The following is a 23,180-nucleotide window of genomic DNA, read 5'->3' on the forward strand; positions in this document are numbered from 1 at the left end:
AGCCGCTGCTCTGCCTTGTCTTATGCCGTGCCTCCCATTGCTGCAGAGAGAGTGGTATTGCAATACAAGGCATCGAGCCCGGCGGTAGAGTGCACCGTAGTGGCCAAATACAAATCAATGACGTTATTGTGGAAATTAATGGCAATAGTCTACGACAGACAAACTTCTCAGAGTAAGTGTTTCTGATATCAACATAGTAATTCTGAGTATACTAAGTCCTAAGGATTTTGTGCTCAGCATCATATGCCGTCTTCAGGTTATTGCCACTGATTTTACTGCGGATTAGGCAGAGCATGTAAATTTGTTCACCTATTTCACCTGTTCTTTGTTCAATTTATGCTTTTGTTTATTTACCCTTTGCTAGAGATAGTTGCCTTGCCTTGCTGTAGAATGCTTGTGAGAGTTTTTATTCTTCCGCCTACAACAATATATCATATACATATTACATGTGTGTATCACGTGTTTATGTGCCACATATCTATGTTTCATATACCGATGTATCGCATGAATATATATGTATTATGTGTTTACCTTTTGCTTTTCCTAAAATTGTTATCTGATGTTGGAGAGTTATCCTGCATAGTCTGATATCGTATTGCTTATTCTGTATTGGTTTGTTGCTGTTTTGTTACTGCACCCCACACAACCTCTCGCTGTGTAATCTCTTTATAATCTCTCTGTGCATTTGAAATTCCATCTCGATTGCTCCATATCCTTGGCTCCAGGGCCCAGGAGATATTCAGAGACGCTCTTCAGACCGATGAAATCAGGCTGAGAGTGCGGAGACCCGCTGCTACTCGCACCTCCTCCACTTCATCTGCCAATGATTCATCAGCTCCGATTAGCCCCAAACCACACAGTCTTTTCAAGTCGGTACCTCCGCCACCTCCGCAACGGTCTCCTAACACCACTCTGTCTAACCAGTCGTCCTTGTCATCACTACCGAGACATAATCAGCTCTCACCTACCCAGTCGGCTGGTCCAGTGCTTGAGACTTCTAGCGGGAGTTCGGCTCAGAGCATGATGCCTAGCAACTCTCGCAAGTTGGGCAAGAAGATTCACATCGAGCTGACAAAAGGTACCTACACGGTTCCTCATTTGGCATGCTTTGGTTAGCGCTGAGCCTAAGTGCAGTGTGTGTGTAGTAAGCGCGTGCATAGTGTACATAGGGTGCCATGGCGTGCTTACTACAACACTTACCTTCAGCTCAGGCTAACTTTCTTATTAGTTGATAAAAATGCATAAACAGTTACTTTAAAAAAATCTGTAAATGTTCACTCTGTACAAAGCTAGAACTTGTTTTACCATATGAGAGAAAGTTTCAGCCTAAATTGACCATAGATGTAGGAATCAAAGTATTCCTTTTCTTAGTAATTAAAGACTGGTAAAAAGGTTATATAACCCAAGAACACTTTTTTATATGAAGGAAAACATGCGTCTCAAATTTTAAGAAACATGAGAAGGTTCGAACATTTCTTCAAGAAGAATGTTACCTTCTGAAGGTAAATGTTGACATTTAATAAAGCTGTTTCAACTGATTTGAGCGGAATGCATTGCCAATGTCAAATGAAGGTCAACGGTTATAGCTTCAGGACTGTGATTTCATTAGGATAAAGCATAGAAGTAGCCAACTCTGGTTTAAGTGTGTTTATTTCACCACCTCGTACATTTTGCTATGGTCCCCTGTGACACAGGGTGGACAAATCCAAATTTTAACTGAAATCGTATGAGGCGTGAAGGAAGAAAATTTGTCAAGGATATGCCAGACTGCATTGAACTTTTGAGGCGCTGGTAGTAACTACTTTGGTGCAATAAAAAGGCTTTGGTCACCAGGTTTTTGCCAGAAAGGGAAGGATTACAGATATTCATTTTTATTTTGTGGTAAACTTAGCTTTGACATTTCTTTCAAAATTGTATCAATATGATTTTTAACGAGCCTGTACTACATTTCCCGACTTTAGAAAATCCTTTAAACTCACGCTTAGTTTTTTATGGTTTCAAAAAGTTTTTATTTGATGGACTTCATTTGAAACCTTTGTCTCAAATATCAGAACTCAAATAATAAACATCCCGCCAACGCAGTTTAGAAACAGGAGTTCTGAGGACGCTCAGACAGACTAAGTAATCTTTCGTTCTAGTTGCAATACCTTTGGTTGCGCAACGAAGGTTTATTTGCTCGTAAAAAACTTTTTCATCAGAAAGAATATGACATTATATAGCAACTGATAATAAGATACGACCAGAGGAACATAATCAGTGCGATTATGCATTGTGGTCGGTCAATTATATTCACTCCCTATTACATCAGATACCCATTTTGTAGATCATATCTTACGATAAAAGGATTACTCATTCCATGGCTCTGCTAGATAGTTGCGGTTTGAAAAAAGCCAAACGAGTTGGCGTTCAAGTTTCCTTAAGAATTAGCGCTTGATGTCTGAAATATTCCTTACGTTAGCAATTGATGGTGAAGTTAATTTCATGAGGAAATATATCACTATTCGTTGTTAGTCGTGATCAACGGCTCTGGGCTCTGCCTACTATCATAGCATGAAGGAATTCAACAAATGTCTGTATAAGTCATTATCACTATCTAACTCTTCCACAAATCATTCAATAAATCATTTTAAAGCCAATCAGAAGTGACTGTTTATTTTCCTCATCCAGCTCCTTACAGACGGCATAGAGGTAATTGGTTCTGCCTTTGCTTATTCATTGTTACATTTATGTTTTACATACTTCCTGTAAGCTGCTGCTTCACAGCATGCTCCGTTATACCATCACATGATGAATAAAATTTAAAAACTTTGATTTGAAACAATTGTTCCTTGTGGTATTTGTTGTTTGAATGCAATCGGTAATATTCAAAACACTCAAATGCGCCAAAGTCAATTCTGGCTTTTTATTCAAGAACACGTGCTGCAGTTATCCTTCTTATCAGTTTAAAATAATGAAATTAAATTCAGCTAATTTTAATTAAATATTTATCACTAAATGGTTGAACATGAATATTCTCAAATTTCAAACCGCTGCCCTGGTAGATTTATAGTGATGAATAACAGGACAGTTTAACAGCTGTGTTATATGCGCTGCTCAATTACTTAGCTCAGCAACTTAAATTATCTTCAGTATGACTATCGTCTCCGAGTTAAGAAATCAGTATTACGCATGTTTCATGATTGTATGAAAACGAGTTCGCAAGTATAGTGCTGAAGGTGAACAACTCCTACTAATGGCATCGGTTAAGTATGGAACCAAAGTGTTTGTAGATTGCATATCTTTGCTTTTCTATTGAGGCTGGTTCACAATATATCAGTATGTCAGTATTGTCCTTTTGGCGTTCTTCATCGACTATATGCGCCGTGAACCGATGGCATAGACGATTGTTCGCGAGTTTCGCCCGATAGTTCACTGAGCATCAACGACGGCCTGTACAATGGACACCATTTCGCCGATGGTGATTCGCTGTCGCGGATAGCGTAATCTATTTATTTCTGTCTATGATGGTTGCTGCGGGACTAGTATTTGATTTGAGTACGGGGAAATAAAGAGGTTCCTTCGAAAAAAGTTATAAACAAAAATGAGAACATTACATCGCGGGGAACTTACTGATGCAAACGCAAATGAGTTTGTGAAAGTGTGAACATTGTTATCACTGACCATCACTGAGGTATTGTGGCATCAACTTCGAGATACGGCAGCGATATAGTGTGAACTAGCCTTTTTTACTCTACATGTGCCTGCTGCTGGTCATGTGACTGTTGCTGGCCATGTGACTGCTGCTGGTCATGTGACTGCTGCTGGCCATGTACAGTTGAGTTCACACTAGCAACAATCTGTCTATTTCAGGGCCAGAAGGCTTAGGGTTCAGCATCACTACAAGGGATAACCCAGCTGGTGGACTCGCTCCTCCAATCTATGTCAAGAACATCTTGCCCAAAGGTGCCGCCATCGCTGATGGGCGTCTCAAATCGGGAGACCGCTTGCTTGAGGTATGTGCATGTGCTTCAAATTGCTGGAGAGCTCATTGTCCTGTTTAGTTTACATAATACTAAATGTGTTGAACAGACTTGACACTTCATATAAAACAATGCTCGAGGCTTTTTCGAGAACCCAAGGTAAGTGATTGAATTTTCATGTTCCCAAACCTCGTTTGAGTTATTTTACCTTTTAAAAACTGCCATTTATTAGCATTACGTTAGCTGGCCTGTGATCTTTAGTCTGACTATTGTTTCAAGTTTGCTCTACTCACTGTCAAGGGCGAGTGTGGCTCATCAGCTTATATGCTCAGATATGACTCATGACTACCTTGCACTAAATCTTGCATTGGTAATGATTTCACACAGTTTTATGTCCGACTGACCTGTGACCGTGAGCAATCAATCCTGTGCTCAACTCATAAAAGTAAATTATTTTGCTCATCATCGCAATCTTGTCAGTGTGTGTGGAGTCTGCTATGGCCATTGTGGACCTAATCATGGATAAAGCCTGGTTCCCATATTGATTGCGAGACTCCTGCGGTAATATTGCGCAGCAAAACGGTAATATTGCGCAGCAAAACGCTTGCGGCGCTAGGTTCGGCGGCTTATGTTCACATAAAGCTGCATCACTAATCAGGGCATAAAAATGTTCGCTTGCCATGCCGTTTTAATAATGGTGTCCTTCACCTGTACAATGCATTTCGGAAAGGTTTTGCCTGCGGCACTTAGCGAAATTAGAACAGCACTAAACTCTTGCGTTGCCGCCGGCAACTACCGGCGGTACCCGGCATATAGGTTCCCGCTTCACCGCTAATAGCCTGCGGTGCTGTCGTCAGTGCTTTGCGCCGTATATGGAAACCAGGCTTAAGATTTCTATTTTTAACACAGCAGTGCTGAAGGTACAAATTCTGATGCAAACAGTAAGCTTTTATTTTTATTGCTGTTATTCTTTCAACATATTTCAACATGATGTACAAGTTTTGTTATTGTACAATAAAACCTTTACCGATGAGCTTTATCACTGATACTGCTGGGTACAGAAAATTTTGCTGGCTCCTGCGTTTACAGCAATTATTATATAACATAATATTTAAATTTAATAATGTAGAATGCCACAAACTGATGCAAGAAAATCCAAACATGCTATTGTTATAATAAACTATATGAATGACCGGGTAATAAAAAAGTCTTTGCATAAAATTTATTTTTATTTAACATATACAACATTTATCATCATAACTTTGAAACTTCATATCATGAGAAAAGTGTTTTTGGAGTTCAAATAAATTAAGAAAAAGCTTAAAACAACTGTAAAAGTATTTAAATGTGAAATAATCAGCAAGTAATAGCTAGATAAAGTCTGTTTTGTTACAACGATTGCAATGAAGTTTGAGATTTATATTGAGATTGTATCGAAATTTATATATATATATATACATAAAACAAGCAACTGCATTTGTTTATAGCGATAATAAATTATTATTATTACAGGAGGTCACCAATAATTTATACAGTCTTTGTAATCCAATGTCATTGTACTATTGATTGCCTCTCTTGTTGCTAATGAAGTCTCCTGATCTTAGTCTTCTAAACAATTTTACATCCATTAAATATCAATAACTCAGACTTCATATTATTTTGTTTATCTGAGCTCAACAAAATAATCAATATAATAAAAATTTGGAGTCACTCATTCGTTCGTCTTTATAATAATTAATCATACGCATTATTTTAAATCATTTTAACAAATAGTTAGACTGATTACATGCAACTGTAAAGGTAAGGCCACACGAGACAAAATTCTCACGAAATCGGCGAAATTTGGACGAAACAATTCGTACGAATTGACATTTGGACGAATTCGTCCATCGTTGGTTGCGCACGATGAACGAATCCTGAATTGAACGAAACGTCAGAAATTCTTACGAATCGTTGTTTGATTGGTCGGTTGAAAAGGTTAGTTGAATGTTGAAGGTCGTTTTCTTTGGCGCATGTTTGTACTGAAGCAAATGATTGAAACGGAATCGGCTTTAATTTATCACCGCGTTCTGATTGGCTAGTTGAAAGTTAGTTTCGTACGAATCCGTGGTGGGGAAACTCCGTGTGGCAGGTCAGAAATTTCGTACGAATGGAATTTCCCAGATTAGTTGAAATTACACGATACGTGTGGCCTTACCTTTAGGGTAACTCTAGAAGAACTTATTCTAATCTTGTATATAACTGCATTTGTTACCAGAACAGCTTTGTTAGCAATACGTTTATCGGTTTGTCATTAGCAGTTCCTACAAAATTGTTGCAGCTCTCGGGACAGCTCTCAGTTCTAGATTAAATTATTTGAGACGTTGTCTAATCAGGCAGTTATAAGTGAAGGCAGTTTTTATACCAAAATAATATCGATTTAAAGGGAATGTGATGTTAGAATTTCAACCACTTCATGCAGTAACTTCTTCATGTTTGGATTTATGCCAAAACCAATTCTAGATTTGTCTCCCTTGGCCTTCCCATTGTGTAATGAACTGTTGAAATGCTGACACCTACTACATTTTATTGCTGATTGCATTTTACATATAATATAATGAAGAGTTTGCAAATTTGATTTTTTTCATATTTGTAGTCACTAGTGTTATTGCGACGGGAAGCAGTGGGCTCTGTCATTCACACTTGTGATTTAGTAGTATTCCACAGATGTAAGCGTATCCTAATTAAGGTCATGGCCATGGATCTGGTAGTAGGTGCTTCCTAGAGCTGTCCTTGTATCAATGGTAAAACGTGCTCCACGCGTGTTGGTAGGGACAAGGTTTCAATCACTGTCAATCACAAGTATTCTACAAGTCTAGTTTAGCCTTCGGCAGTAGTAGGTATTGTTTTCATATGGTTTATCAACAAGCAGTGTCCTTTGTCTAACAGGTGAACAACATGGATATGACAGGCAAGTCACAGAATGAAGTGGTTGCTATATTGAGAAATACAAAACGAGGCAGCACTGTGACTCTCTGTGTATCGCGACTGGATACAGGAGACAGCTCATCGAGTTTACCTCGACAGATGGTAAGCCTCCTGCACCTCTTGACAGTCTCATCCCATTTGAACAGGCAGCATTTCTCTACGACCAACTTAGCACCAACTTAGCGTAGCGTGCAGCGTGCGTTTATGGTTAGTCTATAGTTAGTGCTGGGATGCTAATGAGGCCATTGTTGGAGGCGATTGATTACGTAGGTTTGACACCCATAACTCATTGTCAGTGACCAGCAAGTGCTTACAGGTAGTTGTGCCAGGCGTGCCTTTACCAATGATCATTTATAGCTTTCCATTGTAATTACTTCTGTTGAATTTTAGGCCATCTCAGGCATATCGGTGCCATGTACACCAACAACAAAAGTATGTTTTTGCATCGTTCTTGCATTTGTTAGGAAAGCTGCTTGCGTGCTTGGAGTGTCCTCTCTAGTCTTGCATAGGTCAATAGCTGTCTGCAGTCAGCCTCAACCCTCTAGCTTTCCTTGCTAAAGAACTTGAATGGAACACCTGTTGCAAGGATGTTTCGGTTTTGCAAAATAATGCAATAGGAACAGATTTAAAAAGTAACAGCGTTTGTTGGCAGTTGATTTTTGACATGTCAATGCCTGTTGTCATGACTTCATTGTCATTTAGGTGTGTGAACTTTTCTGTAAAACCTGTCCGCATCATCACAGAAATGCTCAGTTGAATAAATCGTTAGTTTCGTAAACTCTGCCATTCACCTATGCTAGTTTCCTTCCTGCAGTCAGAAAAAAATGTCTCGATCATGCATTTGATCACAAAATCAGGAATGGGGTAAACAAATTTGATTTTGATGTTCGTCTCATTTTCTAAGTTTTTTTCCTAAAGGCCAATTTGTTTCTTATTCGAACATTCACTAAATTAGGAAAAATTTCTGTTCTAAAACTGACAGGATTGGAGTATCAAAAATGTAAGTTTGAGACGAGTGCAATTGAAGTTGGAGTTTAAAGCAATGCTGCAATTGTTTCCATAAATCTACAATTCTCACAGTCACGTTTGCGCCATTGTACCACCCTGTGGATACTTTATCATGAAAATGATTAGTAGAAATTAACCCTTTACACTGTAACTAAATATGGCTGCCAAGAAAGGGCGAATAAATGTTGGAATCCTCGTAGACGTTTGCTTATGAAGTAGCGAGTAACTGATGGTTGAGAAAACTTGGCTATAAATTTTTAGAATAATGGCTATGCAGAACTTCTCTGTTATCAAACTAAGGTCAGCCAAGTTAAACAATTACAGGCTTATTCAAAAATGATCGTGACCTTAGAAAAAATGGCTGACAAATGAGTCATACTATAAGATATCAAAAGAAAGCTATAAAATCCAGCAAATAATATAAAACAGGTTTCTTAACCACAACATAAAAAACAAATGAAATTCAGGAATGTAAATTGCCTAGAGACCTTCAAACGGGCATGGCAAAAAGTTATTAGGATTGTGGATATCCTAGACACCAAGAGCATTGAAGGTGGAATTTCTTAAAAAAAGGATTTGCTATATCAAGGCTATAACTTAATCTCATTTAGTAAGAAAACAAATATTTATCGTATGTTGCTTATCTAAAAACAATTACAATAACTGTGTAAAAATACAACAGATGAAAAACGAAGCACTGGAACTATGAGATTATAGCATATTAACTTATTCGTAACCGACTAACTTTCATGCGGTCTACTTTAAATACCAGTCATTTCTCAGAAAAATGCAATTTTTACTTACTACTACAAGAAACTGAATTGAGATAAGCTACCCATTCAATGTTCAAAATACCACTCTTTCAAATGGTATAAAATTCAGATAGAGAATTCATATTACTTACATGTAGACATATCTCAAAGAAGGTAGTGTTAGAAAATTTCTGATGTTCAAAAACCTTTATTTGTTGAAACAAAGTTAGAATTTCACAATAAAAGTGTTAAAAATAGAAGCAGTTTAGCTAAAATTATTGTTTGGCTACATACATTACACAGTTATAAATAATATCTTTATAAATAACAGTCATGAACATAAAAATCATGAAACTCTAATTTCGAACTTCCTCATGAGTCCTTCAGATCCAAACATAACAAATCTTCATGACAATATAACTCCAACTGTCATAAACATGTTTCAAATAATAAAAATATGTTCAATAACTCTGTTCTTGACTTTTCAGACTTCATAGACAGCTCTAAGAATCAATAGGATCATATAAAAAGTGAATGATAAATTTAGTGTGGCTATGGCTGACTGCCTAAAAAGTGCATTTTTATTCGAGCATAACCATTCAAATTGGCAAAATTAAAAGTTAATAAAAATTTTGAAACATTAAAAATAATGTTTTAATTTAATTTATGCAGTCTTTCAATGTCTTACCACTTCTGAATCTGCATATTTACTTCTGGAGTTGAAGAAAATTGATCGCGAACGATAAAATTGTAAGTCACCAAGATAATTTCCGGGATAGGTAGGTGTCGATATGGATTTAGTATTCTGGTTATAATATTCTGGTTATTCTGGTTATTCTGGCATATTTGTAAGTTTTTCTGATTGGCCAGAAATTTTTCTTAACTGATCGAAAATTTTCTTCTATAACTTAAAAATAACTGTACATAGAATGGGTAAATTTCCAAGGCGAGATTACTCGCGTTGGCAGCCTAGCTACGATATAAATAACTCACGATGGTTGCGAAGTTGAGTTGAGTTAACAACATATCTAGTGCAGCCGACAGGGGAAACTTAACTGCCGTATGGAAGAGTAAGATATGTTTTTTAAAGTAATGCTATGCGCTATCATAAAGTAGATAAGACTAGCATGTGGTCTTCAACTTTCCCTGTAGCTACAGCTCGATGCAGAGTAGAGATTAATCACTGGACACTAAACTCTATGTAACATCCGAGTTTAAAATGTGTGTAAATAAATAATAGAAATGAGGTTACAGTTGGCTGAGCTCACTTGACTCGCTGTAGTACTTACATAAAGGTGTTGGAACTATGTAGAGTAGTTTTACAACTGAAATTATGCGAGTAGGCCATAGTATTGCATTAATAGGATGTGTGTTTTTACCGTGTCACTTCTCAAGTTTTTTATATATTGCGCAGCTTACCATTGTATTGTAATGCTGATCAGTAAGGGTGTTTTTATTGCCAACTTAAATAGGACCTAAGAGTGCGGGCATGAAGTCACAATTCCTTTCTGTAATGTAGGCTATCAGTTAATTTAAGTTGAAATTTAATCTTAGCTCATTTAGTTACTACCAGAAACTGATAAAAATACTCTCCGAGCTGTCATATTGAATGAATATTAGCTAATGGATTAACCTTGCCATTGCTGCCAGCCACATGCTTCTACCTTTTCTGCCATTCAGTTTTCAGAATTTTAAATATGCCAAGTTACAGCATTAATTTGAAGTAGTAAGTTGTTTGCTATTCAATAAAACCAACGTAAAGCTCCCTAAAACTGTAAGAACTGGGTTTCTTATGGCGGTACAGCCTGTAACAGCCAACCAATTGTCTGGCGGCAAGTGTTAAAACAAAAAGTTGGATGTTCGCAGTGATCCGACTGGTTTTCTTACATATTCAATCATATTGCTATGGAGGATCACGCCTAAATCAATTGTTTTTAAAAATAGGTTTTATCGAAAGTGCAACACATTTTTCTGTGATATATCTCCATTGCCGCTGTTGAAAATATATAAGCATCACATTCCTGGTTTTGACACTACATGTCTCGTTTGTTGAAAAACCAACTTGCTAGAACTTGTCATATTTGTGTCCGTACATCCTCAAAATATAAACTCGGCAGTTTCAGCGGTAGTGAGCTTGGAACCTCTTTTTACCCAACTAGCCTCTAGACTGCAGTCCTTCCATTTCATGCTCTTTCTGACTATCTTGCCCTGTCCACCGCATGCGAAAGACGATCTACACATTCTGTATATCTATAATTATAGTCGTACTAATCTCACCATTGCAAGTAGCTCAGCTACATCTCCTTGTAACGTAGGACGCTATGTCTGCATTACCCCCCTTTCCGCATACTAATATATACTGGTGGTTCTTTGTAGCGACTCTTAGCCAATGCTTTGAGGTATAATAGTTTGTTGGGTATGAGTTGGGACGGACGGGATGACACCCTTAGCCATAGAGAGAGCCCTAGTGGTGTATGTATGATAGCGCATGCTTGCCTTACCTCACTGATTGTTCAGGCACATTCTAATTGTGATTGCTTGTTTAGTTAGCACAATATCGGCAGAGCCAGGATCTTGGGCATGGCATCCAAGATGGAAGGTTATTTGCAAGAGAGCATGCTCATTGGCATGGCTAACTTGCTTGCTGTTGAATCTCAGGACATCCGCTTCTCTTGATTGTCAGCATCCATGGCACTGACTACGTGAAATTTATTTTCGCTAGACTGGCTTGCCATTATGTTGAAAAGGGCCTAAGGCTATCCGCTATTAATGTAGTATAGAAATTGATCCAAGGTTCCCTGGCTGTGATCGCTGTTTTCTGCCTGTAATTGCTGTGCGTTGGTATGTGCATGTAACTCGATATGTGCCTGACAAAGTGAAGCTCGCATCTGGTCCTCTTTGCAGCCCAAGACGACCAATAATGATGCGATAAGCTCTGACAAGAGAGTTCTTGCGCTGAACATCCCATTGAATGAAACAGGCTCTGCCGGACTTGGCATTAGTGTTAAGGGCAAAACGTCTACAGCCAGTGATGGTCATCATAAAGATCTGGGAATATTTATTAAAGCTGTGATACATGGTGGTGCTGCCAGCAAGGTATGGGCTTATTTGTTTGCTTCCATCTCCCACACGCCTTTCCTCTTTCCTGTATTTTAACTTTTAAGTAGTTCGTTTGCTGTTGTGAATATACGTATAATTATGGACGATTAGCCTGGAGGAGGTGGATGTCTCTCATACAGTTGGTCAGCTTACACCCTTCAGGATATTTAAACCATAACTGCCACGAACAACTTTTATCGTATTTACTAGGTAAATCAGACATGCTGATTCCGATTTTGTAATCAAAATAAAGATTAGGCCACTAACTTTCAGAGTAATAAAGGATTTTTTATAGCGTTTTAATATCGGTCTCGAAAACAACACGATCCGGCATAACAAGCTCCGCCCATAAATACTTGCCGTAACCTAGCTTTTTAGGAACAGAAGTTACGTAGAGATGTTTAGACCAATTTAGAATAATAGAGATGGCTGTTTTAAAATCTATTAATATCTAAATCCAGCTTTAAAAATAATATCAGTCTTTTCTGAAAGGTAGATAAGCTATTTAGCATTGCATATTTAAAAAGCGCGATAACAACCCTAGCTCGTGATAAAACCGCGCTTTTTGAGCTCATTTTTCTCGGCGTCCAGCCCATTTAAACGTCATGTAACAAGCTGCAAGCAATTTTAAATAGTTTATATCCCTTTCATAAAAAACTGAAATTATTTTACAGGCTGGATTTAGATAATAATGGGTTTTAAGACACCCATCTCTATTATTCTAAATCGGACTAAACTTTCCTAACTTCCGTTTCTGAAAAAGCTAGGTTTCGTCACATATTTATGGGCGGAGCTTGTAATGCCGATTGTGTTGTTTTCGAAACGGATATTGAAACGCTTTAAAAAAGCCTAAATGACTTTGAAGGTTAGTGGACTAATCTTTATTTTGAGTACAAAATCAGAATCAGCGTGTCTGATTTACCTAGTAAATACAATAAAAGTTGTTCGTGACAGTTATGGTTTAATTGTATACTAGAGACAACCTCCTCAAGTGAATGTGGAAGCTATGTGCTAGGATTCCATGGTGTCGATGATACGAATTTAATATTTGAATATGAGTTACCGTATGATATGTATTTCTATGGACATTCGCATGGTGCGGATTAATGCAGGCGCTTTGTTAAAAAAGATAAGAAATTCTACACTAGGGATCATAGTGGCTCACTCCTGTTTCATCGAATTGAAATAAGAACGACTGAAGTGTGGAAAATGTTTAAAATGGAACAGCTTGCGCAGTATTTTTTTTGCATTATTCGCAGAAGCCGTTTCCATCTTTCGCATGCATCAAACATTGAGTAAAAATTTATGAGGAACAAAACTCGCTTAATTTGCGATGTTTGCTTTTTTCATCTTGTTGATGATGCAGACTCACGGATTAACCGTGTCATGGAAATATAGTGATGGGCACACCAGTATTAACTACAGGGCTGCTTGGTGAGGCATCTCATCTTTCCTATGTGTCTTGTACCTATTATGGCTAAGATTTACACTCTGTACAGGATGGTCGGCTCCAAATAAACGACCAGCTTCTCTGTGTCAATGATGATGACTTAAAAAAGAAGACGAATGCTGAGGCGATGGAGACGCTACGAAAAGCGATGCACACTGAGGGGCCCATGCCTGGTCACATCAAACTAACTGTTGAGAGGAAGGTAAGTGCCAGCGTGAGCAGTGGTTCTACGCCAGAGCCGTGGGAGTCCTCCACTACTGACAGCACCGTGACTGGACGCAACAGCACAGATGGAGGTATGGAGCCACTAGGAAACAGGGTAGTCGAAGTAACTTTGGCTCAGCACAATGAGAGGAAGTTATCTACCACCGTCACAGCAGAGGCAACATTATCCCCTGTAGAGCCAGTCGATGCCCAGAATGTTATCGAGCAGATGCGCAACCCTGTGCTTGACCGAATAACAGGCGGAGGCAATAGCAAGTTAAGGTATGAAATAGCCAAGCGCATTCATATTTGCCATCATGTCTTCTATGAAGAAAACACTACTTATATTTTGGTTCACCGCATAACGTCTTAGTCATTCTTAACTCATGCCTACCATGTATGATTTTATGGGAACATGTTTGTGATGAGTTCGCTGCAGCGTGTTTACTAGAGCGTAGCTAGGAATGACTACTCTATCAGTTGCATGACTAGTATAACACTGATAGACTTGTATCTCGTAGTGATACGACCATGGATGAGTAAGTAATGATATGTTCCATGTGAAATTTCCTCCGAAACGCTCCTAATATATTTATGCTAATCTTTTGGTTTGAATATCTTGTTGTGTTTCCTCCACTAATTCAGATGATAAAAATGTGTGGTTTATAATTAATCTACTAGTTGTTGTGGAGCTTCCTTTGGCGCTCAGTATGACAATCTCATCCAAGTGAAGGGTGTGTGCTATTTTGGTTCTTCGATGGACTCTACTAATCACCAATTCTTTTAATATTACAAATAATTGGCTATTAATATCCTCCATTGCATCGCCCAGCTAGTCACTAGTCACGCTATGGACTATTTCTTGCTCTCTTATCCTAAAGCTGTGTCTACACAGATCAATTCTTTAGGGCACAGTTATTTAGCAAGAGACACTCTGCTGATGCGCGACTGGCCACACAGGCAGATCATGCTTGTTAAGGTTTCTTTTTGCACAATGCTGTATACACACGTGAAAGTTTATAATTCCACACTCTGGTAGTATATTGTCTGATAGGGTGTCGCGCTCAAAACTAATCTTCATTGATTCACTTCCATATTTAGTCGTGAAATGGGCTATTTTAATGTTGGTTAATATTGTTTCATCTGATTTTAAAAGAAAAGTAGTGTTCTGAATGATAATAGAATTATTAAATAAAACCTGAGTAACAGAAATGTGTTTAAGAATACACCAACTGGTCGAAGGGAAATGCTGCCCTCAAAAGCCTTATTTTAATACACGCCTGTATTAAACTGTAGTCATAGCTTTCCTCTTACCATGTTCAGTATTTGAATTTTGAACCCTCTCAATGAACTTATCTCACAGAAATGAGTCATACCACATAGCTACTCATGAGGACAGCGATGGGGAGGAGTCATACGACCCACCCTCGTTTACTAATCAATCTACTATACCTACTCCGACTCAACCTCACAACACCTCAAATGTCATGATGATTGAGGAAGACAACAATAAACAGACGGTGCTCCAACAACCAAGGAGGATTGAGGTATGATAACACGACTCCGTTTATGATCAATCTGTGTATGGGCCGCACATATTTCAAGGTTTGGTTGAGTTGGAGATTTGGTTAATGAAAAAGAACAGACCTGCGGTCGCATGATCTGATAAGATCACGAACCACTTTAATAAATACTATCTTTGGTCAGTATAGCTTGAGTGCCTTATTTGTGATTGCTCGCAGGAATCTCAGCTGAGGGCAAGGCCTTTGTCAACTATCGGAGGCATCGGTATTGCTGCTGCAGCCGAAGCAAAGCAAAAACGAACAAGCGAGCTAGAGAGTGAAAAAAGGTCGGCCTCTCCACCTCCATCAAGCACCGCGAGTGGTGAAGAATCGTACGTAATGTAATACTCACGAATCTAATGATATTACAACAGAATGTAACTATTTGATGCTTACTATACTTTCTCATCCCGCATCAGCAAACATGGCTTGTTTGTTAAATTATTAGTACCACTGTACCAGAACTTCTCGTATTTCTGTCTGCAGAAATATGAACACCTTTGACAGAGAGGCATTTGGAAGGCGGAGCTTCTCGGAGAAAAGGAAAGCGTCTAATGGGAAAAATAAAGAGGTGGTAGCCAAGGTGAAGGCCCTGCGGGAGGAGATGAAGTTAGAGACTGCCTCAGCACAGGCTTCGGGTGAGTGTTTCTGTTCTCCGCTCAAACTAAACTCGCTGTCCGAGTGAAGGTGTTGATAGATTAAAAGTGAATAGAAGATTGAATGAGTTTCTTGTTTATGATGCATAAATGGATAGATATGAAATGGTCTACTAGCATGCAGCCTCTCTATATTTCCCTTTATTGCATGTAACTAACAAAATTGTCATACCACTTTTTAATTTCACCAACATCAGAAGCCATCTAAAGTAGAGGGCAACATGGCATTTTTAAAACAATATAATGGTTAGTAATTGTCATTCCTTTTGGTTCTTTTCAAAAATAAAGTTGTTGGCAGCTCCTTTTATTATATTTGGAGAGAGATTGAAGCACTTCTTCATCACCTTACTCACCGTCTTCACTGACCATAACCACGTGTTGCACCATAACTGCTGGGCTCGGCTCACCAAATCACTACATTATTTACTTGGCTACTAGACCTGCATGCATGGTGACACTATATTAACTCCACTAAGCTTTATAAATTATTACTAAACAGCTAGTTAATGCAGCGCAAGACATCGACGTATTCATTGCTGCTCCAGTTTATCTGCTACAGTCTCGGCCTTCTCTGGCTCACCAGGCAGCACTGCGCACCGATTGGGCAAAGGCCAGAATACAACATTCACGGAATCAGGTTTCTCTCACATACTGCTGCGCTTAAATAATTTCAGCTCGGACTCTGGTTGCTGTGTCTACTCTGTCTACTCGCCTACACGCACATCTGTCTCAGTCTCTCTCCTCTGGCACAGTGTGTTGTGGCCAGACACTTTACTTCTAGCGCTGCCCTTTAAGTGTTGAGTGTATAGCAGCTGCTTGATATTTCCTTAGCTCCTCACTCCTGATCGCTGGATTGATTTTGTTTACTCCTTTTCCATGATGTAACCATGGTATAGCCTTAGCGTCTAACTGTTTGCATGTTGTGTTGTCAGGCTTTCTGTCGTAGTGAGAAATTGTTTGTTGTTTGCAGGGTCTGAGCAAGAGAACGCGCACTCAGGTCCTTACAAGTTTAAACCACTAACTCTTGATCTCTCTGTCACATCAGCCTATAAGCCTGCTACTCCACTTAGCATCCAGCAATTGCCTAATTCTCCTCTCTATCTTCACCGCACCACCTCTTCTAAAAGTCCTCCTGGCCCATCACTTTCAAATGATGTGCCATCATTCAATCGTCCTCGCACTCTCTCAACTTCTAGCACAAATGGTGGCAATGGAAGGCGGCCTGTTCCAGCACCGCGGCTTTCTATTGGTTCGCGGACAGATGGAGAATATCAGACAATAGACAGCACAATGCCTGATGTGCAAGTTAGTGACAATGTACCTTCGTCTGGTAGTGCGACAGCGCAATCATTTCTCTACCCCGAGCTCGGCAGCCAGTCTCCACCATCGAATAAAGAAACAGGCTTCTCTCGAGCTTCGACATTGCCAATATCTGCTCAAAGACCGCAGTTTGATTCTCAGTTTACCAGATCACAGAGCAGGTCACCCGAGGAGAGCAAGAGAAACCATACTAACCATCACAGTCCACAGAACAATGAGTCGGTTTCGTCGGCGAGCACCCCAGATAACAGATCATCACGTAGCAATGCTAGAAAAATGGCTAGCATGAAACGTATTAACTCGAGGACATCTCTTACTGATGTTGAGAAGTCTGAACGACGTAAGTCTGATCTCCTCGAAAGCTCTCCTTATCCTCAGCTCTATAATTTAGGCTTGGATGATGAAAGCTGCCCGTCTCAAGCCAGGCCCTCCACTAATGCTCGTTCCATTGCTGATCCGATATATTCTCAGATAAATAAAATTTCTGTCGCTCGGTGTGCAGAGGCCGGTGATAAGCAGGCAAAGTCTAACATCGCTATGTCTATTGCTGGTCAGTCTAACACTAATGCTGATGAGTCTAGTAACAGTGCTGGTGACGGTAGTGAAATGGACAGTAACACACCATCGCATGCTGGTGGTCCCTCTTCACCCATATATGAAAGGATTGATGTTGTGTCCTCTATTCCCTCTGATCATTGGCACTTGAGTGGAGGTTCTCAGTCTAATGATGTTGGCGCATCACCAGGTACAGAACACGACCAACCCGCTAACTGTCTATTATAGTCAAACCATCACCAATTTCGTCTCTTTCTTAGCCACTCATCACACGAGTTCCGAGTGATTTCACTAATGTTTCATTTTGCGCTTGTTCTTTACCTATCTGCACCCAGCACTTTGTGTACTGATTTTGTCAAGCTAACCGACTATCCTTTTTATTGCCCTAATAATTGTTTCTGTGGTTCTCTTGGCTAATATTGTAATTACTAGTGAAGTCCATATGCAAGCTGTGTCAAATATTACGCATTTGCATTAATCTTCTGCTTTCTTTCGCTTTTTAGCCTCGCTTGGTAGTCTCTCTGCCCGATCCTTAGATCTATCACGTAGAATTGCATTTCCTTTCCTGCTGTCGCTTATCTCGGCCCTCAGCTAGTCCTTACCTGCCATATTCAAAATTATCATGCTCAGGCTATAGTTATTTCTCACGCTTTAATAGAGGTGTGACAGTGGCTTAGGGCTACATGTTTACATAAAGCATATTGAGCAGACAACTTCGTTTTTGCTCAACATAGTTATGGAATTAATATTCGTTTGAATGATGAGGGTAACAAAACAAAAAATTATTATTATCTTTCAGGTTTTATTTTAAGAAAACTGCTTTTAAGATTCCTATGCATGAATTAACAAACTGCTGTCGCTCATCAAAGTGTTGAAGCTTTGTTACCAAGCCAAACTTCATCAACTGGATCATTCTAGAGAATCAAAGTTTACTGAAGATGATGCTATTGTTGTTATATTTCTGTTGCGAAGTTTTAAATTTAACAAAGTTTGTTACTAGGTATGTATTGATTCAATTTAATAGACATAAAATGCTACAAAAACCAAGTAAACATAGGTTTTTCCACTTATGCTGACTTGAAACTGTAAAAAACAGCTTAGATGTTTGTTAGTCCTGTGTGAACACTAGCGCATGTAGATATAAAATGCTTAGGTGCTAACTTTTGCAATTAACACTCAACTGATAGCAGGTGAGAGAAAACGAATCTAAACTTGGTTATGGGTTAAAAAATGAGATTTTACTGTCACACTTCTTTACAATCGCATAGTCATCGAGGTGCATGGTATGAAAATGACCATTCTTGTTTGAAACTAATAATTATTGTCGCCCTTTGGTTTCCTTACACGCTGCTGCACTCCGCTTTAGATAAAAACATTGCTGTAGACTTATTAATATGCTGCAGAGAGTATTGTTGGCACCCGCAAGAGTGATGCGCGGTTGTTTCGTGTGGGCTCTGCTGAATCACTGCTTGGCAGTCAGATGCATGATAGAGTGGCACTAGATAGAGCAACTGACGCACGTATGTACTAACTACCACTTACATTTTGGCTTCTACCTCAATTGCTTTTACTAGCGTGTCCATCCTGCGAAATACACCTTGCGACTGGCATGCATGCTACACCCTGTTTCGTTGCTTTCATTCTACATATTCTCAAAGTTTTATTGAAATGGCTCACAGGTGAACTTGAGCATTTTTTTACAGAAGGCGAAGCAACTGGGCCGAGCCTCGGGTTGAAAAAGAATAGCTCGTTTGAGAGCCTTCAGGCTATGGTGGAAGATACGATAAAGGGTTCTGGAGAACCGAGTTTATATAAGCCGCCCAACAGGGTGTCTCGTGGCAGAGGATGCAATGAGAGTTTTAGAGCGGCTGTAGATAGATCGTATGTCCCGACACCACCATCAGACCACATGGATTCAGGTAGGCTAACTCTTACCACCAAATCGTAGCTAATGTCAAGCCTGTCTCTCCTAGACCTCAACTTGGTATTTATCAAGATCGCTCAAAACATGAACAGCGAGTATTTAACTCTCCCAGCAGTGTATTCATATGCAGCACTGTCTTTGTTTAGACGATAAACAAGGTCATCGGCAACGACCTCGTGGCCATTCCGCGAGTGTCAATGTCGACAGTGAGTTGCATCGGAAAGATGAGAAAGGTATCGTCTTTAGGGTCTAAATTCTAACACTGATCTAATTTCTAGCTAATCCTAACGCTTGTGTATACTTTGCGGCTTTCGGCCTCAACTCAATACATTCGCTTCTCTTCATCTATCGTAACTATAGTCGTAATGCTTTTCTAAATTTCTCCTTTCGTAGAAGAGTGTTTTTCTGATGGTTTCCTCAATTTTCATAACCCTGGTAATTTCTCTAACACTCGATCTCTGTCATAGTAAGGCTTCATTTTCTAGTGATTGCCTCTTGTTTTGCCTGCATGCGATTTATATTTTGCTTTTCAATTATTTTTCAAAGACCATTTTTGCCTTAGCACCGCCAGTCACCTTTCCAAAAGTTTTATAACATGTGTTATTTATGCGTTTGATAGTCTCAGAAGAGAATGAGCCAGATCAGATGGTGCGAGGACCAATGAGCTCTTCATTCAGCGGTGGAGAAATTGATTCGGAAAAAAAGAAGAGCAAGAAATCGAAGAATGGAGGTGGAATTCTCGGACTATTTAGGTAATTTGTTGCAATGAGTTCTTGTTAGTAGTCTGTGCAGCATATGAAATTTACATATTTAATTTTATACCAATCGAGTTTACATTCACGTTTCATCTCGCTGTGCTCACATTTCATAATTGATACTCTCCGCGCGCGCTTACTCCGCAGCTATTAACACCATCTACCCACTCGCTTGCAGATTGTCAGCAGACTCACGTTGCATTGCTTGTGTAGGTGTATATGTATGCAAGTAGCGTATGTAGTGCCCAAGTGTAGGTAGTCAATCTCATCTTTCTCCGCTTTTCCAATGCAAGTACAGTCATGGATTTTTGATGAGCCATGCTGACATTAATTAACCTGTGCTTCTCCTACTTGACAGTTTTGTCTCTCACGCCTCATATGTTGTTATAGTTTCAGGATATTTGGGTAGGTACTTGTACATGAACATTGTATTCGTTTAATGCAAGTCATAAGGTAGTTCATACTAAATCCATGTCATTTACTGCTCGAGTAGTCTACCTGCCTCTTTAACTATTTTCTTTTGCTGCCTTCTCTCCAAGAGTACCATCTCTGTTTGGTAACGAACTAATGGTTCACTACGAAGTCTGCACCAGTACACACCTTTGGGGACATCATTTTTCTAGTCCATACTCGCATGCATGTTTAATAGATACATTTTGACTAACAACTGCATGCACTATATCTGCTCTGAATGTGATAATTATTCTTTTACTCATGGCTAGTAATTCCAACATATAGTGAACTATCTCATCTTCCACAGTTCTCAGGCATCGGTATCACATACTTGACTATCTTATGTTCCAAATTGATTAGGTGTTTGTAGTGTATCGTTGGCTATCTGGCTATTTAAGTTTAGGAATTTATATTATAACATTAACTATTTGCTTTCTAAGGTGTATATTTATATCAGATAGCTGGCTGTCGATATATTAGCTGACAAATCATGCTGCTGTTGGCTGTAACTCCTTGTTTATGCTGACTTGACCGCTCGCCCCATTGAATAACAACCATCCTGTTTTAGTAGCATTTTATTTAAAAATGCCATGTCGCTGATTAATGTTTATGCTGTTAAATAATGATTATAGACTCACCAAAGCCCGGAAATCACTTGAGGAACGAGGCAGTAAATCGTCTGTCAAGGCCAGTAAAGCAGAGGAAAAGGAGCGATCCTCGTCTCTTAGCCAAGCGGCAAAGTCTGGCCAACCGGACTCTGACAGGTAGGTGTAGGTGTGCACATATTAGTGTCGAGTATGCGCCGGGTATGTTATTGAGTGCCTCTAGTTCAGCGCAGCATATTTTCTGAATGTTTCTAGTGATTTGTATTTGCTTTTGTATATTACAGCCACTACAATGTGCAGGAGAAGTAAGTGAGCAAGTAGATAGGTGTTGGTGCATAGACTACAAAAATGCACTGGTCTAATGGGTTACAACTGTCTGGGTGCTTGGTTGCTTTAGTTCTGCGGGCTTCGGTTATCCTTGTTCATGGTTTATGCCATTACTGCATGTGCAATTTTTATGCAGAATCCAAGATTACTATAAAAGACTGCATGAAAAGCAAAAAGCTCAGGTAGCTGAGAGCTATAGTCAGCAGCCAGAGTTTGGAACATATCCAAGAAATGAAAGGTCTCGTGGAAACTCATCGTCCAACCCTCCACCAGTACCTCCTCATGCTAACAATTATGCCAAAGCGGAGCAGTTAGCCAGTATTCGTGCTCAGCATCAGCGTCGCCACCAAGACCGGCAAGGTTGTGCCATATGTGATGCTTTAGCCTAGTGTTTGTTGCATTAGCAATAGTTGCAATAACTTATGGATATAATTTTTATACCCACACAAATTGTATAGCGCTGTGAATTTTGACAAAGCTAAGTGTTTTCCTTTTTAGGACAATATCCGACTGATACCACTGATGACTTCTATGAAAGGAAAATAAAAGAACGAGAATTGGTAAGATGCGTTTATAGTTAGATTTTTGCTATTCTTGAAGTTTATGATGTCATAGTATTCAGTAGTGATGAAGAGTTATCCTTCCTTTTAATTAATGTTTTTCTTAAGCGATCTAACTATTGTTTACATTTAACAGCCATTCACCCAATATTTGGCTGCTCATTGAAAACCAAGGCTAACTTTATTCCGTTTAATTGTTTGTTTGTAACCTCAGTAGATAGTCGAGCTCTAGTTGTAGCTTTTCTGTAGACTTTGCTTCTTTCTATTTAACTACATTTCATTGTCTTGATGTAGAAGAGATCGCACCACGGAAAATCCAAATCAATTGATGATACAGCCAACCTCGAATTTTTTGCGGTAATATAAATTATGTATAACAATGGTATGCGACTTTGGTGGCTGGTGTAAGACTTCCCCATAACTCCTTCTTTGTCGCTGTCCTTGTACATAAAGTTTGCTTGTTACAGCAGCGCCATCATGCATGGGTCTAATTACACAAAAACTTGGTAATTATAATAATATTGATGCACTATCCTGTTTGTTGATGTAACATTCACACTGCTGAGAGAGTTTTCAACTTCATATTACTCCAGCTGCTAGTCTGATTTTAAGGCTAACATCTAGCGCTTCTATAACTCTGTAACTACACACCAACTGCACTGCGCAAGGATTCTTAGCGGACTGCGGGCATATATCATGGTGCGACCGCAGTACGCCTGAGAATATGTCTCTTAGAATTGATGTGTCGTGTTTTAACATAACACTGTTAGTTGCTGTATATTTTCGTGTTTGTAACACTTTGAATGTTTGCTGTTTAGGCTGTAAATAATAGAGCTTATGGTACTGGTGCTGAATTTAACCCACGGCATAAGAGTTCTCAACCCTCAGGGTAACATATCTATTTCTATTATTCTATATAATCTTTTACTAGTTCAGTATTAATCGGTCTAATCACTAGATAGAGTATTGAGTGTGAGATGAACAGAACATGAGGAGTTATCTACACACTTGCTTTATTCTTCTA

At 39.1% G+C, this 23,180-nt stretch overlaps 1 protein-coding gene across 16 annotated transcripts in view; it reads left to right on the top strand.

Annotated features, from left to right (window-relative positions):
- The window catches only part of LOC137392031 (partitioning defective 3 homolog), a 44,658-nt gene that overhangs the window by 20,387 nt on the left and 1,091 nt on the right, over positions 1-23,180 (top strand). For 4 of the 16 annotated variants that reach the window (XM_068078620.1, XM_068078621.1, XM_068078633.1 and 1 more), the window contains 23 exons: positions 47-172; positions 726-1,078; positions 3,850-3,992; positions 6,888-7,028; positions 7,317-7,358; positions 11,063-11,158; positions 11,591-11,782; positions 13,285-13,721; positions 13,961-13,978; positions 14,803-14,986; positions 15,182-15,333; positions 15,488-15,639; positions 16,628-17,722; positions 18,936-19,052; positions 19,236-19,451; positions 19,603-19,689; positions 20,076-20,208; positions 21,297-21,428; positions 21,554-21,574; positions 21,733-21,956; positions 22,095-22,156; positions 22,451-22,513; positions 22,975-23,045. In XM_068078620.1, coding sequence (XP_067934721.1) covers positions 47-172; positions 726-1,078; positions 3,850-3,992; positions 6,888-7,028; positions 7,317-7,358; positions 11,063-11,158; positions 11,591-11,782; positions 13,285-13,721; positions 13,961-13,978; positions 14,803-14,986; positions 15,182-15,333; positions 15,488-15,639; positions 16,628-17,722; positions 18,936-19,052; positions 19,236-19,451; positions 19,603-19,689; positions 20,076-20,208; positions 21,297-21,428; positions 21,554-21,574; positions 21,733-21,956; positions 22,095-22,156; positions 22,451-22,513; positions 22,975-23,045 — 4,257 coding nt within the window. The remainder of the gene's footprint in view (positions 1-46; positions 173-725; positions 1,079-3,849; positions 3,993-6,887; positions 7,029-7,316; positions 7,359-11,062; positions 11,159-11,590; positions 11,783-13,284; positions 13,722-13,960; positions 13,979-14,802; positions 14,987-15,181; positions 15,334-15,487; positions 15,640-16,627; positions 17,723-18,935; positions 19,053-19,235; positions 19,452-19,602; positions 19,690-20,075; positions 20,209-21,296; positions 21,429-21,553; positions 21,575-21,732; positions 21,957-22,094; positions 22,157-22,450; positions 22,514-22,974; positions 23,046-23,180) is intronic. The other 12 variants (XM_068078630.1, XM_068078624.1, XM_068078623.1 and 9 more) reach the window with 12 other exon arrangements.

The sequence above is a fragment of the Watersipora subatra genome, chromosome 3, assembly GCF_963576615.1.
Source record: "Watersipora subatra chromosome 3, tzWatSuba1.1, whole genome shotgun sequence".
Classification (NCBI taxonomy): Eukaryota; Metazoa; Bryozoa; class Gymnolaemata; order Cheilostomatida; family Watersiporidae; genus Watersipora; species Watersipora subatra.